At 36.9% G+C, this 15,926-nt stretch overlaps 1 protein-coding gene across 1 annotated transcript; it reads right to left on the bottom strand.

The window, feature by feature from the left end:
- Positions 1-52: 52 nt before the first annotated feature.
- Positions 53-6,464, bottom strand: LOC140167713 (protein rolling stone-like). Its single transcript, XM_072191009.1, has 3 exons — positions 6,339-6,464; positions 2,057-2,294; positions 53-498 (listed from the first exon to the last, which is right to left on the bottom strand). The coding sequence occupies exons 1-3, from the start codon at positions 6,462-6,464 to the stop codon at positions 53-55; spliced, it is 810 nt and encodes a 269-aa protein (XP_072047110.1).
- Positions 6,465-15,926: the final 9,462 nt, after the last annotated feature.

Raw genomic sequence — 15,926 nt, 5'->3', positions numbered from 1 at the left:
ATCAGATGTATGCACACATGCAGTATTGGTACTACAAAAAAGAAAACAATGGCTATAACAACTGCTGTTCTTTTGGATAGGTACCCCAGTCCAATATTGTCTCATAAATTGAGGTATTTTTATCATCATCAATGAACTTGGTGCCGCCTGCCAAGTAGAAAAATCCAGTAAACGCTGAATATATTAAGCCAAAAATCAGTGGATAAACTACATGTTGAAGACGAAATGGTGATGCTATGACAAATATATCTATGCAAACAAAAATGAGACCAATGCCATGAATGTGAATGTCAGATGCATGCTTCATTGGATTGTCACCGATATCAACTCCCCAGCGCAATATTGTTACCATAATAGTTCCTACAAATGCAAGATTCTGCAAAAACCAGGTGATTTTGAAGTACCATGGGAGCGTGATGTTCTTGCATGGATCTTGACCGCTGCATTCTATGGATTTTGTGATTTGCTGATCCTCCCTGTTGACTGTGGTGGATGTGTCTGTCAAACAAAAAGAGAATATCAATCAGTAATTAATAGAACAATATAAAAATCAGTTGTCTTTTCATAAGCCTTCACTATTTAGAACTATCAACACATTTAATAGTTACTTGCCATTTTTCTTCCCCCCACTTCCCCCCCCCCCCACTTTTAAGGTGAAAAGCCCAAAATAAAAATTCACTTTTTGCGGCAATTTTGTGAAAAATTTATTGATTTTGCCCCATGGGGTAAATGGTAATATCTGAGACTATTATATTTTGATGCAAATAAATGATGCATAACATGGTTTCTGAACATATAATATATTTTGACTTAAGTTGACGATGTTGGATCTTGAGATTGGGTGATAGTCGACAATGAAAATTCTACTCAACAACAGCCCTAGTATAAATATGACCGTACACTACTACGAATCGGCCATAAAGTCGGCCCGGTCAATTTTGTTTTATTTCGTATTTAGAGAATATATGTGACCTGCTCCCACAAAACCAGACATAAGTCACTAATTTTGAAAATTGAGTTTTTGATGTCATCATTTAGTATAGGTCTTCAGCTTTCATTTGATACCAAAATTATGTTTTTGGAAACATGTGGTCCTCATTCTACGGTCTTTCAATGGGAAGGGGGGAGCGACACATGAAGAAAAGGCAAATGCAAGAAAAATGGCTTTAAAGTTGTAAAATGACATGTTTAAGGACTTGGTTTGGCTCAGAAAATGCTAGATTCATTTGGGTGATTTAGATGTAAAAGAATATTTTGTTTTCAATGGTATGTTAAAGTAAACATATTAAGGAATCAAAAAATAATAAAAACTGAAAAACAAAATCTGCAAGGTTTGTCATCCCTTTCCCAACTTTGACTCGGCGTATCTCAAAATGGCTGAGTGCGACTTATGGCGGGTTTCGTCAGAGCGGGTCACATCATAAGCTTTAAAATAGTATATCATTTGACTTCAAACAATATCCAGACTCTGGGTTATGGTTTGTTGAACTCTGCTCCTTCAACAAAATGGTACCTTTTATTCTGTAGTTTCATTGCTGATATCAAAAGAGAAATCATTGAAGTTTTTGTAAGGCTGAGTGGCAATGATTAACTGACATTCCTCGTAAAATAATCGTGAATTATACGATCTTTAGCTTCTTTTCGTTGTTGAAAGGAATTCAATCATGTTTCACCATTGTTCATCACCGATTAACAACTCGCGTCTGCGTGGTTTACTTCGCTCGGGCAGCTAAAGAAGCATGATGCGGACGCATCGTTGTTAATCGATGATGAACAACGGTGAAACATGATTGAATCCCTAATTATACATACCTAGACAAAATACAATACTTTGTAACCCACCACTTGAACAGGAGCTATTTAAGGATTCTATAGAATATTAGAAGACTATTATCCTCTTCATCAATAGGATTATTGATTGGTTTAAACAGTGTTTGACTCACGCTATCAAATGAGAAACATGTCACAACAAATTGAGGTACCTATGAATATGACCTTCAGGCACATTTTACACTAACTCAGAATATAATTTGCAGGCTTTATGGCTCATGAGTACCTTTACACGCAGTCTTCAAATGGTGTACCAAAGTGGACACGGCACTGAACAGGAAATATGCACAGAGAAGGCTATAGACCCAGTTAGATAGGTAGAGAAACATCTTGGCTTTGCTGTCAGATTCACGCGGGTAGTTTTTCTCCCAATTCATGATGTGTAGCACCATCCATAGTTTAAGGTAGAATGCAGTGACAAACCGATATAGTATCCATGAGTAGGGTTGGAAGGGTATATAAATCTGAAAAGAAAAAAGCAAATTGTGCTATTCCAATTGAAATCAATACACCTGCTCAGGGCTGGAAATGTGGCACCAGGGGGTGTCTGAGGGGATGTGCCCACCCCCCCAAGCTGAATTCTTTTTTTAAATGACACCAACATGGATGTAAATCTTCAGGAAATTTTGCTTGGATAGGGAAATACACATTTTCAGGAAATGTTAAAGCAGTTTCAGGAAATTATGTCAGTGCTTGTTTTCATCCCTGTACCAAAATGATGTGATTTGGTGCACCATTTTTCATATTTTGGAGCCATGATCGAGTCAATGTTGTGTGTAAAGATGTGATCACAGAAGATGACAAGCAAATCAAACAATGAATAAAAACAATATAACATCGATGAACAAAATGTTTCTTGCCGTATTTCTTTGTCTGTATATTATATAATGTCATCTCGTATCTAGGGGTGTCTATGTTTACACATTGCACGTTTAACCAAATGTAAATGCACTATCCGATTAGGAAAATCACTAACCGCTTAAACATAAAAATTGCTTTTTTTTTGTAAGTTTGTTGTTTTTTTTTTGTTTTTTTTTTTTTTTTTTTTTTTTGGATTTAGAGCTAAATGCTAGGGTCATTAATTGTTGACAATGGATACAAGTTCAATGCATTTTGAAGTCATTAATAGAATATGACATGCAAACAAATTATAACTTTTACCTATTCAAAATACTAGGGCCTATTTTTCTTTTTTCTTTTTCTTTTTCCTTTTTTTTTTCTTTTTCTGAAAGCAGTATTAAGGGTTTACGATGTATTGTTGGTCGAAGCAGCAGAAAAAAGTAGTTCACAGCATCTTGCGAATGGTAGTAAGCTTTGGCAAAAATTGCATTGCTCAATTCATAAGCGTGTAGAAGAATTCAAATATCACAGATATACTTTTGTAGGTCCTGTGGTTCTTGAGTTATGTTGTAAAGAGGGCTGAAACAACAACACTTTTGTAAAACATACATAACTCATAAACAACAATAAATTAAGCAAGTTTTCAAAGTATATGATTTGTAGAATGAACTTTTGCAAAACACCAACGTGTTATTTTTCAATAAGATATTGAAAATATTTAGATAATGAAATTTTTTTTTGGCTGCTTCGACCAACAATACCTCGTATACCCTTAATGTAAACTTTCTCGCAAATTGATAAATTGATATTATTTTCACTATCAATTATGTTCCCTTTCCATTTTGAGCCAAATTCATGGGTAAAATGAAAGGAAAAAGCTAAATCATTACGTGTAAATCGTAAATTTTAGAAACATTGAGGGCTTCCAAAGGGAGTGTTATACCTTAGAGGTATTTAATTTTGATATATTAAAACTTCTCAACACGTACTGAGATGTTGATGCATCTAATGCACGAGCCCAGTAACAAGCTCTTAATATTAATGTTATATAAAAGAGATAGCAGAACATCTGAATATGGGCAGCAATTTTCACTTTATTTTTAAAACCTAGGCCTATTTTGTACATAAATGAATTGAAGAGCTTGATTTTTTCCAATTTACCTAATACTCCATTGTCAGCATGTGTTTCTCTTGCATTTTACTAAGGTTTGGCTATATGATCGCATGTCACAAATAGGTCACCCAAAAATGGAGGAGCTGTAACATGAAAATGCTTTCTTCACACTTCATGTTTGGTTTATTCTAAAAGTATAATACCTATTGTAGCAAGTTTGGTGTAATTTTGTGGATAATTATGTTCTTTGTCAAATACAAAAAACTCCAAGTCAATCGGACAACTACTTTGAGATTTATACTTCAAAATGTAAGATGTGTCAATGGAGGAGCCGGGTCGGGGGAGCCCCATAGGGTTGTACACAAAATTGTGAAAATATGGCAAACTTTAAACCTTTGTATCTTAAAAAGTACAACTAGCATGGACCACAAATTGCACATATATCATCCAGGATTGTAGATCTACCTCATACTAGATCAACTATAACAAAAGATGAACTAATTAATTGCCTAATTAAATGCTAATTAAGACAGTTTTCCTATATGTTACTGTACAAAGTGTGCACGTAATGCTCCGACATTTCTAAATGCCCTATCTCTTGCCCGAGTCACCCTGCTTATTCAAAAACAGGCCGCGACAAATCGCCTGTCCGATAGCCCGGGGCAATTGATTTTTTGTTCGGGCAATTAAAAATGTAAACACCCCTGTCCGATCGGGCAACCATATTTCAGATAAGCTTACATGTGATTTATTACCACCACTAAAAGTCGGCAAACAAAGTAGAACATTACCTCAATGTCCTCAAGTGTGACTATCAAATCCTAGACATTGTTTATTTTAACGAAAAAGTGTAACATGCATGTGCAATGCATTAAAATCATACCCCCCCTTCCCGTATACAGTCGCTAAATGTTTACAATAAACGAGTCGCCATTTTTTCCGAGTCGTATTTTGGTTGTTTGTTACGATACACGTGATTGGCTAATAGCCCGTATTTTGATATTTCATGATTTTCATCGTCCAATCAGTGTCTCTAATGTTTTAGTTCGGTAAGGATTTTTACAGCTGTTGAAGAAAAAATGTTTTCATGCAATTTAATTTTCATTCAATCATTAATCATTGTATTCATAAGAAATCAATCAAATCATCAAAAAGAGCGAGGAAATGGAGTGAATCTATAACTATTATCTCATATTTAATGTATATTGACTTCTGACTTCACTTTTCTTCACCTTATTTTGTTCCACGAAAATTGAAATAAAACTAAATAATTATGCGTATCAAAAATTCATGTGCAGCTTCTTGACCTCGTGGCCACACATGCACTCATCATCACTACGGAGCGCTCATTAGTATAATACAGTCATACAGGCCGCGACAATTTTTTTTTTTAATTGCCCGTTCTGCGATTGGGTGATATCCACGTGCAGCTATCATCAATGGGTGCGCTCATTAGCATACGTTCTACGATTGGTTGATCAGCGTCATGTCATGACCTTTGCAGCTATCTACCATTATTTGCATAATTTATGTATGAAACTTATGCACGAATGGCAAGTAATTGACTGATCGTAGCATGTGAGGTTTTTGTATGTGTCTTGTTTTGGTTTTGACACTGAGTTTGTTTAAAAAATCATAGTGTGGTAAGTCAACACTCAGTTTCACCTTCTTTTTGTTGCACAAGAAGTGTTTTTTTAATGTTATTCTACCTTGAAAATATTATGTGATTTTTCGGGCAAAGTTCGGGCAAGCCATTTTACTGTTATGGCTGCCCGATCGGGCAATTAAAAAAAAAAATATCGCGGCCTGTTCAAAAATACACATATTTTTAGTAAAATTTGATGAGGAATTCAATTATGCAATTAGTTTTAGTGCTAGACATGGAGGAAAAAAGTTTTGATTGATAATGTCATAAAAATTGTAAAATTATTTTACAATTTTTGACCACCCTGTATGTTTAACGCAAGGGATACCAAGCTCTTTCTTCCTAATTTGTTTGAAGGGCCCATGTAATGTCTTTCTGAATCCATATTTATTTTGAGCTACATAGCTTTCAGAAAAGGAAAATATGGGGTTCACCATGACAATAAAGATGCTAATTTTGTTGATGTTCCACCCTGTATATTTCTTACCCACCCTATATTATGATGTTATACTTTGTTGATTTGGCATCCTTGTAATATAAGCTTTCCAGAAATATATACTTATATAATGGTCTAAAATGTATTCATTAAAAGTTGTGTTGAAGTAAATCAAAATTGGTGATATTTTTATCAGTTTACATTATGTTACACAAAAGATGACCAATTCATGACATGCGACCATATTTAAACAGCTTCAGTTGTCAGTAGAAAAAATGGCAGATGACTGTTTTTGGAAGTAAAAATCATAACCAATACATATATTCCACATTTAATAAAAACATTCAGTAAATTGGAGTAAGTATTGTATTGTATTTTAATACTTTGAAAAAAGTTAATAAATGGTGGATTATAGCGAGTTTTAAATCATGCTTATTTGGATATGCATATTACACCTTTAAAATGCTGCTTACCAGTGGTGTGGCAAATTTGTTGGCATGAACTCCATTAAATCCAATCAATTCTGGGCTGAATTCTCGCCTCAAAATTCTATTGAGTTTCTTCCTCCAACTGTCCCCACTTTGAGTTGTATGATCCATGATGTAAAACCTTAGATTTCAGTGATACTTAGGCGCTCTAAGAGTGAGAGAGAGAAAAAGTGCTGTTTTTTTTACAATTTTTACAAGACATTGCTGTAAAAATTAAGACTCCATGTCCAGTAGCCTGTGCATGCAATTTGCAAGGAGTTGTTCTTGTAATTCATTGTTCTGCAATAGAGAGGAGGCAGGCTGTTCTATTTACTGCTTGAACCCCCCCCAAATATAGGCAAGGACCGGTGAAGCCAATGACTGAGAAGTAGAATGACTCAAGTCTTTTAAATCTCAAGTCAAAGAAAACAGATTTAAATATGTTCTTGTGTTATGTCATAATGTAACAAAAGAACATTGGAAACTCTCACATGTGTATCTGTGATACACATGAAGGGGTTTGGAGTATAAATGGAATAGCTTTAGTTCCTGGTGTAAGTACACGGTCAAGAACAAACTGGTCATATTTAAACAAGTGAACCATGGGATGCTGATTGCGCTTGGTAATGTTATTGAAAAGCAGAGTCATTGTTATTTCTTGTCAAGGCTGAGTCCTTGTGTACAACAATAAGCACTCAGTAACCGACTGACCCATTTGCTATAATTGTTATCCAAGGCTCCACTAGTAGTGAAAATGAGTAACTCAAAATTGTGTTGATTTCAACATGGTAACTCCAGCACCTCATTAAGGCCTAGGATAGCAACGTTTGCACAGTATTTTTCTGGGACATGAGAGCACATCAGACATATCAAATTGCAATCTGAATACGGTGGATGTCCTTCTGATATCAATTTTTTTTTTAAATCGAGAAGTAATGCAAATTTTATGGCAAGTTATTAAAAATTGATATTGTTTTAATTTTTGATATTTAGCAGTACTCGAAGTAAACTTCCTAAATCTGTTGATGTGTACATAAAGTGTATGTAGCTGGGAGGAAAAGTCGACCACCATTTAAAAATATTGACCTTTTGTATTGAAGAAAAATTTTAGGTCTTTTGGGGAAATATAAAGGTCAAAAAATTTTTTAATGATTTTCGGCTTTTCCTCTCAGCTTCATACACTTTATGTACATATCATTAGAAAGTTTACTTTGAGGACTGAATATCAAATTTTTTAAATAATTTGTATATTGTCATGAAATTGTTTTATATTATAGTTGTAAAATATTGTTTAAAACAACTTAACCCAAATAGAAAATGGTGTACACATTGCTTACAGATTAAAGGATGACTCCTGCAATCACAACATCATGCCTTGTATGTTAGAAAAATAATTGTCAAGCACGAATCACATGGTTTTATTTAAAACAATCTCATATTGACCATAAATATGAATAAAAACAGCCCGGCTCTCAACATGCGATATTCAAAATTTGCGCGCCAAAATTGTCCAGTGCAATGACGTTGTGGTTATTTGTGCTCAATTTTTGTCAGCCTTACAGATGAACCTCATTGAAAATAAAGTTATATATCAATGGAAAGCTTATGATGTCAGGATACTAAAAATTATTTTTTCCGATTTTTTGATGGCCAATAAAGCTGAAAAATTAAAAAAATTAATGAATTTTTGGCCTTTTTTAAGGTGCCCAAAAAGCACCCAAATCAATCGTCTATGACCTTGGGAATTGCGAATGCTCATGACGTAAGCTCAGGGTTCGCAGTCACATGATCCTACTCGGAAACACGTAAACAAGACTTGCTTCCTGTACTTTGCAAGCTGCCCGGCAAGTCTGATTTTCACAATAAACATGATAAAGCTTGAAATTAGAGGAATCTTCAAGTTGCTGGTTCCTTCTATATACCGGGTGTCCCAAAAGTAACTTAACATTGTGAATTTGCCATAACTTGCGTTGGGTTAATAGTGTTGTTACAAAAATTGCACAGTATGTAGACAATTCTTTTAGAAATGTTATAATACCAAACATGCCTATGTGGTCATGACCCTTTTGCATAAAATTAACGAATATCTACCGTACGGTAAAACCCACTTTTATAAACGCAAAATAAGTCTCGTCATTTGAGGCGTGATAACACGATATAACGTATCGTTTTAAAATCTGTTTTGTTTAATTTTGCTGTGTTTGTTTGATTGTTTGTTTGTTTTCAATGCGTAATCTTCATTTCCTGTTTTATCTGGATTTTATATGGAAACTGCTTAAGATCTTTTCTGAGGATTCGATGAACAGTTGTACTCGGTACGTTGTTCTCCATTGAAAGTCGATGTACTGATCGTCTTGGGCTTTTCGCCACCGCTCTTCGTATGACATCAATGTTTGTAGCAGATCTTCCTGTTCTTCCACGTCCTGCCCGAGGTAGATCATGAACAGATCCAGTTGATAGGAATTTCTGCACTTGTATTTCGCTGGGTGCATAATTTACATTAAAATGTTCCTTAAACTTTGCTTGAGCGAGTTTGTCCGACTTTGTCTCGGCAAAGAACCATACGATCTGAATCCGTTGATCTATAGGAAATTCATCTTCACTTAAACTGTTTTAAAGTAAAGTTTAATATTGTCAATATATCCTAATTATAATCTAAAACAGCATTCACGCTTACGCTAGGACATGTAATCCATGAATGTTCATACCTAAATGTAGCGTGTGCAGTGAGTTAACCCAACTCTATTGTTCAAGGAAACAAATCTTTCATGTGCTTGAACAAATAACATATGAGCTTGCTTTTGTGGGTTTGATACACACATATGTAAAGTCGCACAGTAAGGTCAAGGGGTCATCAATAATGCTGTTTTTGGTATCAGAATAATTCTAAAAGATCAATCTATGTGAATATGTTCTCCATTTTGGTATGAAGTAGGAAATATTTGAGATATGGCAAATTCACAATGTTAAGTTACTTTTGGGACACGCTGTATATTAGAAATAATAGAATTATTTTCAACACATAAATTTTCCGTAAATTTTTGACAAAATCAGTCATAACTGGCTGGGTATAATTGGGTAATTGAGTTTGAATTTGGGCTGGGATCAATTCCATGCTAAATGCTTGCTGCTACCGCTCATGTCATGGACTGAATAAACATGATCGAATACTTGTTTGTGACATTCCCTAACGGATATCTACCGTACGGTAAAACCCACTTTTATAAACGCAAAATAAGTCTCGTCATTTGATTCATTTTTAAATATCGTCTTGCAGTAATCAAAAAATTAATAAAAAACCGCCGATTTCATAAAATTCAGCCCATATAAAGGTTTTCATATTTAGCGCATTGCGGTAATACATTCTTTCCACACAATCACGATTGAAAGAAACAGATACTTTATTATAAAATAAATACAATTTAGGCTTAGTAGACCGTTATTTGATGGAATTCTGAAATCTGTGTCACTTGTGTCACGATTATTTAATGATAGTACAATCAGTGTACGGTACTGAAAAAGTGAAACATTCATGTTTTATGGATTACCGAGCACGATGCGTAAATTGCTGCTGAAGAAATTGCAGGGAGCCAATCAAGGTGTAATGCACAAACACGGCGACTCGCTTCGTCCTCCGGTAGCACTTGCGCTGTGTGTTTAAGCAGAAGCCAATTGTTCCCTTATATTTGGAACATTTACAGGAATAAATTTTGCTGATGAAGTAGCAGTAAGTTGGAAATATCAGAATGTGAATATCAAATCAGTCATTTTTTGTCTGCAAGTACAGTACAGTCGCGGATACCGAACACTCGCTGACTGAGACTCAGTCAGTCACTGAGTTCATCCCGTATGTATCTACGAGTTCGCCTATCATACATGACTGGTTGTAACCCGGGGTTGTAAAGCTAAGAAATAATTAAAAAATCCTGTACATGTACCTTATTCTATTCCTTCATTTTCTCATTGTGATATTAGTTCATCTCAACTTGGTGTGACGATCTGAACTGGTAGCACTAGCAGTTATTTTTTGCAATCTGTTTTCATTCCGGTTCTTCGGTGAATCTTCGCTCTACGTGCTTTACTGTAATATTCCCTATGCATATCGTGGATAGCTTGGCCTATCCCAAATCACCCCGGCCAGCACTTTTTCTATTTTTATCCACACACTTTATTCAGGAACTTCATTCTTGATTTGATCATGACGTTTCCTTCATGTTATTCTTATTTTATTGAAGATATTTTTCATGTAAAGTAAAGTGCATTGCCCCGATGCATGCCACAGTAATGCATGGACATTGTGTTTACAATCGAACCCGGAAGTAACTGTGTGTCCTCGAAGCTGAAGTCATCAACTAAAGCGCCCAATTTGAACGATTTCGCTTTTGTAATTTAGGGGGTGCCAATATCCAATCTTTGCATGGAGATTATGTCTAGCCTGGTACGTTAGGCAAATAAAAATATTATTTTCTGCTTCCTGACATCATAAGCTTTCCATTGATATATAACTTTATTTTCAATGAGGTTCACCTTTAATTGTATTACTGGGACGTCATGGCACTCGACAATCTTGGCGCCTGCAAATTTTGAATATATCGTATGTTGAGAGGCGGCTGTTTTAATTTGTTTTTATGGTCAATATGAGTTTGTTTAAAATAAAATCACATGATTCATGCTTCATAATTAATTTTCTAACATATGAGGCACAATGTTGTGATTACCGGAGACATCCTTTAAGACATCCTTTTGGGGAATAAGTAAAATATTGATTGGTTTAATGATGTCAATTTGGTTCAAAAGTCTGTGACAGTAATATATACAGGCCAGACCCTGCCAGGAAATGATAAAAATAGTGTTGCCAGTGATGAAGCCTTCCATCACAAAGTATACAAACTAAACATTACCTTTTACAAATACAATTTTACAATGTGGTGGTTAAATGTTAGTTGCACAGTGATCACATACATGTAATATGATTTCAAACAAGTGCTGGCAGCATTAAATAATGACAACATTAGGCTCAAAGTAAATCAAGTTTTGATAATAAGGCCTAAAAAAATTGTTTGATTGGCGTAACATTAAAAAAAATTGGGATAGGTCCGTCGGGATTTTTTGTTTTTCACTTTATTTTTTAAGCTGTAAATTTTGTTTGACAAAGGCTTTGAAACTTTTTTTTCTTCCTTTTTAAATTTTTTTTTTTTTTTTTTTAATTAAATTTTTTTTTTTTGCAAAGAAAGAAAAAAGTCAGGGTCGGGCTTATTTTAGGGTCGGTGGGGTTATGCCAATCAAACAATTTTTTTTTTAGGCCTAAGGAAATTTTCAACCATGTTTGAACCCATATTCTCACCAAAAAAGGAAAAAAAATGCTTCATTTACCCAATTTGTTGCACTGTTATTGCAGGTGAGACTGGTGGTACCTTAGTGTCAGTCTGTAATTCTTTTCTTTTCTATGTGTCACAGGAGTCGGAACAAAGCACCAAGTCACTATGGGAAGAGAGCACTATGTAGGCTTCATTTGCTACTAGGTCATGCTCCGTTATCTATGCTGTGTGTATTATTACAGCTATCAGAACCAGGACATCAAGATGCACAGTTCATGATGCCTATATACAAGTAAGTCATAGAACCTGCACAGGCGTAGATTTCAAATGGAGTCATCCATTCAGGTAACTCCACTTGAAATTTGCACTTGTGTTAAAGATTAACGGGGATTAAGGGGGTATATGGGTTTTAACTGGAATAGCCCAATAGGACTGAATAGTGTCAGGTTGAACAAGATATTGTATTTCCCAGTGCTGATAATCCCATCATAATTAGACTTACGGTTTCAGAAATATGGCCATTTTAGATTTTCCTTGTCTTCAGCCTTCAGATATGTTATCAAGTTTTCTCAAGTTATTAGGTTTTAAATGCCAGAGACATGTAGAATACTCTGTACAAATGTCCTGAACTTGTTTGTTCCCTCATTGGCATGCAGTGTAAATTAATCAGTAATACGGTGTTAAACATTTGTAGATTTCATCAGAATTATAAGAATGTACTTTACTTTGTCAATAACACTTGGTCATCTTCATACACTTGTTTCCCTTCAGGAAAGTTCTTAGCCATGTGAGTGAGTCATCCTGTGCATATTACTGTAGCTTTGTGCTAAGTTGTAGACAAGCTTATGATACACTCAAAGATGCGTACCCACAGGAAAGCACCAACATTGTACAGGTAAGTGTGTTGTTGGGTTGGGTTGGGTTGTCTTAGCCATGTGAGTGACTCTTCCTGTGCATATTACTGTAGCTTTGTGCTAAGTTGTAGACAAGCTTATGATACACTCAAAGAGGCGTACCCACAGGAAAGCACCAACATCGTACAGGTAAGTGTGTTGTTGGGTTGGGTTGGGTTGTCTTAGCCATGTGAGTGAGTCTTCCTGTGCATATTACTGTAGCTTTGTGCTAAGTTGTAGACAAGCTTATGATACACTCAAAGAGGCGTACCCACAGGAAAGCACCAACATCGTACAGGTAAGTGTGTTGTTGGGTTGGGTTGGGTTGTCTTAGCCATGTGAGTGAGTCTTCTTGTGCATATTACTGTAGCTTTGTGCTAAGTTGTAGACAAGCTTATGATACACTCAAAGATGCGTACCCACAGGAAAGCACCAACATCGCACAGGTAAGTGTGTTGTTGGGTTGGGTTGGGTTGTCTTAGCCATGTGAGTGAGTCTTCTTGTGCATATTACTGTAGCTTTGTGCTAAGTTGTAGACAAGCTTATGATACACTCAAAGATGCGTACCCACAGGAAAGCACCAACATTGTACAGGTAAGTGTGTTGGGTTGGGTTGTCTTAGCCATGTGAGTGAGTCTTCCTGTGCATATTACTGTAGCTTTGTGCTAAGTTGTAGACAAGCTTATGATACACTCAAAGATGCGTACCCACAGGAAAGCACCAACATCGTACAGGTAAGTGTGTTGTTGGGTTGGGTTGGGTTGTCTTAGCCATGTGAGTGAGTCTTCTTGTGCATATTACTGTAGCTTTGTGCTAAGTTGTAGACAAGCTTATGATACACTCAAAGATGCGTACCCACAGGAAAGCACCAACATCGTACAGGTAAGTGTGTTGTTGGGTTGGGTTGGGTTGTCTTAGCCATGTGAGTGAGTCTTCCTGTGCATATTACTGTAGCTTTGTGCTAAGTTGTAGACAAGCTTATGATACACTCAAAGAGGCGTGCACCCACAGGAAAGCACCAACATCGTACAGGTAAGTGTGTTGTTGGGTTGGGTTGGGTTGTCTTAGCCATGTGAGTGAGTCTTCTTGTGCATATTACTGTAGCTTTGTGCTAAGTTGTAGACAAGCTTATGATACACTCAAAGATGCATATCCACAGGAAAGCACCAACATCGTACAGGTAAGTGTGTTGTTGGATTGGGTTGGGTTGTCTCAGCCATGTGAGTGAGTCTTCCTGTGCATATTACTGTAGCTTTGTGCTAAGTTGTAGACAAGCTTATGATACACTCAAAGATGCGTACCCACAGGAAAGCACCAACATTGTACAGGTTAGTGTGTTGGATTGGGATGGGTTGTCTTAGCCATGTGAGTGAGTCTTCTTGTGCATATTACTGTAGCTTTGTGCTAAGTTGTAGACAAGCTTATGATACACTCAAAGATGCGTACCCACAGGAAAGCACCAACATTGTACAGGTTAGTGTGTTGGATTGGGATGGGTTGTCTTAGCCATGTGAGTGAGTCTTCTTGTGCATATTACTGTAGCTTTGTGCTAAGTTGTAGACAAGCTTATGATATACTCAAAGATGCGTACCCACAGGAAAGCACCAACATCGTACAGGTAAGTGTGTTGTTGGGTTGGGTTGTCTTAGCCATGTGAGTGAGTCTTCTTGTGCATATTACTGTAGCTTTGTGCTAAGTTGTAGACAAGCTTATGATACACTCAAAGATGCATATCCACAGGAAAGCACCAACATTGTACAGGTAAGTGGGTTGGATTGGGATGGGTTGTCTTTAATAGCCATGTGAGTGAGTCTTCCTGTGCATATTACTGTAGCTTTGTGCTAAGTTGTAGACAAGCTTATGATACACTCAAAGAGGCGCATCCACAGGAAAGCACCAACATCGTGACAGGTAAGTGTGTTGTTGGGTTGGGTTGGGTTGTCTTAGCCATGTGAGTGAGTCTTCCTGTGCATATTACTGTAGCTTTGTGCTAAGTTGTAGACAAGCTTATGATACACTCAAAGAGGCGTACCCACAGGAAAGCACCAACATCGTACAGGTAAGTGTGTTGTTGGGTTGGGTTGGGTTGTCTTAGCCATGTGAGTGAGTCTTCTTGTGCATATTACTGTAGCTTTGTGCTAAGTTGTAGACAAGCTTATGATACACTCAAAGATGCATATCCACAGGAAAGCACCAACATCGTACAGGTAAGTGTGTTGTTGGGATGGGTTGTCTTAGCCATGTGAGTGAGTCTTCTTGTGCATATTACTGTAGCTTTGTGCTAAGTTGTAGACAAGCTTATGATACACTCAAAGATGCATATCCACAGGAAAGTACCAACATCGTACAGGTAAGTGTGTTGTTGGGTTGGGTTGTCTTAGCCATGTGAGTGAGTCGTTTTGTGCATATTACTGTAGCTTTGTGCTAAGTTGTAGACAAGCTTATGATACACTCAAAGATGCATATCCACAGGAAAGCACCAACATCGTACAGGTAAGTGGGTTGGATTGGGTTGGGTTGTCTCAGCCATGTGAGTGAGTCTTCCTGTGCATATTACTGTAGCTTTGTGCTCAGTTGTAGACAAGCTTATGATACACTCAAAGATGCGTACCCACAGGAAAGCACCAACATCGTACAGGTAAGTGTGTTGTTGGGTTGGGTTGGGTTGTCTTAGCCATGTGAGTGAGTCTTCCTGTGCATATTACTGTAGCTTTGTGCTAAGTTGTAGACAAGCTTATGATACACTCAAAGATGCATATCCACAGGAAAGCACCAACATTGTACAGGTAAGTGGGTTGGATTGGGATGGGTTGGGTTGTCTTAGCCATGTGAGTGAGTCTTCCTGTGCATATTACTGTAGCTTTGTGCTAAGTTGTAGACAAGCTTATGATACACTCAAAGAGGCGTACCCACAGGAAAGCACCAACATCGTACAGGTAAGTGTGTTGTTGGGTTGGGATGGGTTGTCTTAGCCATGTGAGTGAGTCTTCCTGTGCATATTACTGTAGCTTTGTGCTAAGTTGTAGACAAGCTTATGATACACTCAAAGATGCGTACCCACAGGAAAGCACCAACATCGTACAGGTAAGTGTGTTGTTGGGTTGGGTTGGGTTGTCTTAGCCATGTGAGTGAGTCTTCCTGTGCATATTACTGTAGCTTTGTGCTAAGTTGTAGACAAGCTTATGATACACTCAAAGATGGGTACCCACAGGAAAGCACCAACATCGTACAGGTAAGTGTGTTGTTGGGTTGGGTTGGGTTGTCTTAGCCATGTGAGTGAGTCTTCTTGTGCATATTACTGTAGCTTTGTGCTAAGTTGTAGACAAGCTTATGATACACTCAAAGATGCTGCACTCCACAGGAAAGCACCAACATCGCATACA

Source organism: Amphiura filiformis, chromosome 13 (genome assembly GCF_039555335.1).
Source record: "Amphiura filiformis chromosome 13, Afil_fr2py, whole genome shotgun sequence".
NCBI lineage: Eukaryota > Metazoa > Echinodermata > Ophiuroidea > Amphilepidida > Amphiuridae > Amphiura > Amphiura filiformis.
The sequence above is the reverse complement of the archived record's forward strand: the minus strand, read 5'-3'. Positions and strand labels throughout refer to the sequence as shown.

Excerpts from the sequence above, each read along its gene's own strand:
- LOC140167713 (XM_072191009.1), bottom strand. The coding sequence starts at position 6,464 with ATGGATCATACAACTCAAAGTGGGGACAGTTGGAGGAAGAAACTCAAT. Across the intron at positions 2,295-6,338 it reads ACAAATTTGCCACACCACTG|ATTTATATACCCTTCCAACC; the intron begins GTAAGCAGCATT and ends TTTTCTTTTCAG. Across the intron at positions 499-2,056 it reads TTTGAAGACTGCGTGTAAAG|ACACATCCACCACAGTCAAC; the intron begins GTACTCATGAGC and ends TTTGTTTGACAG.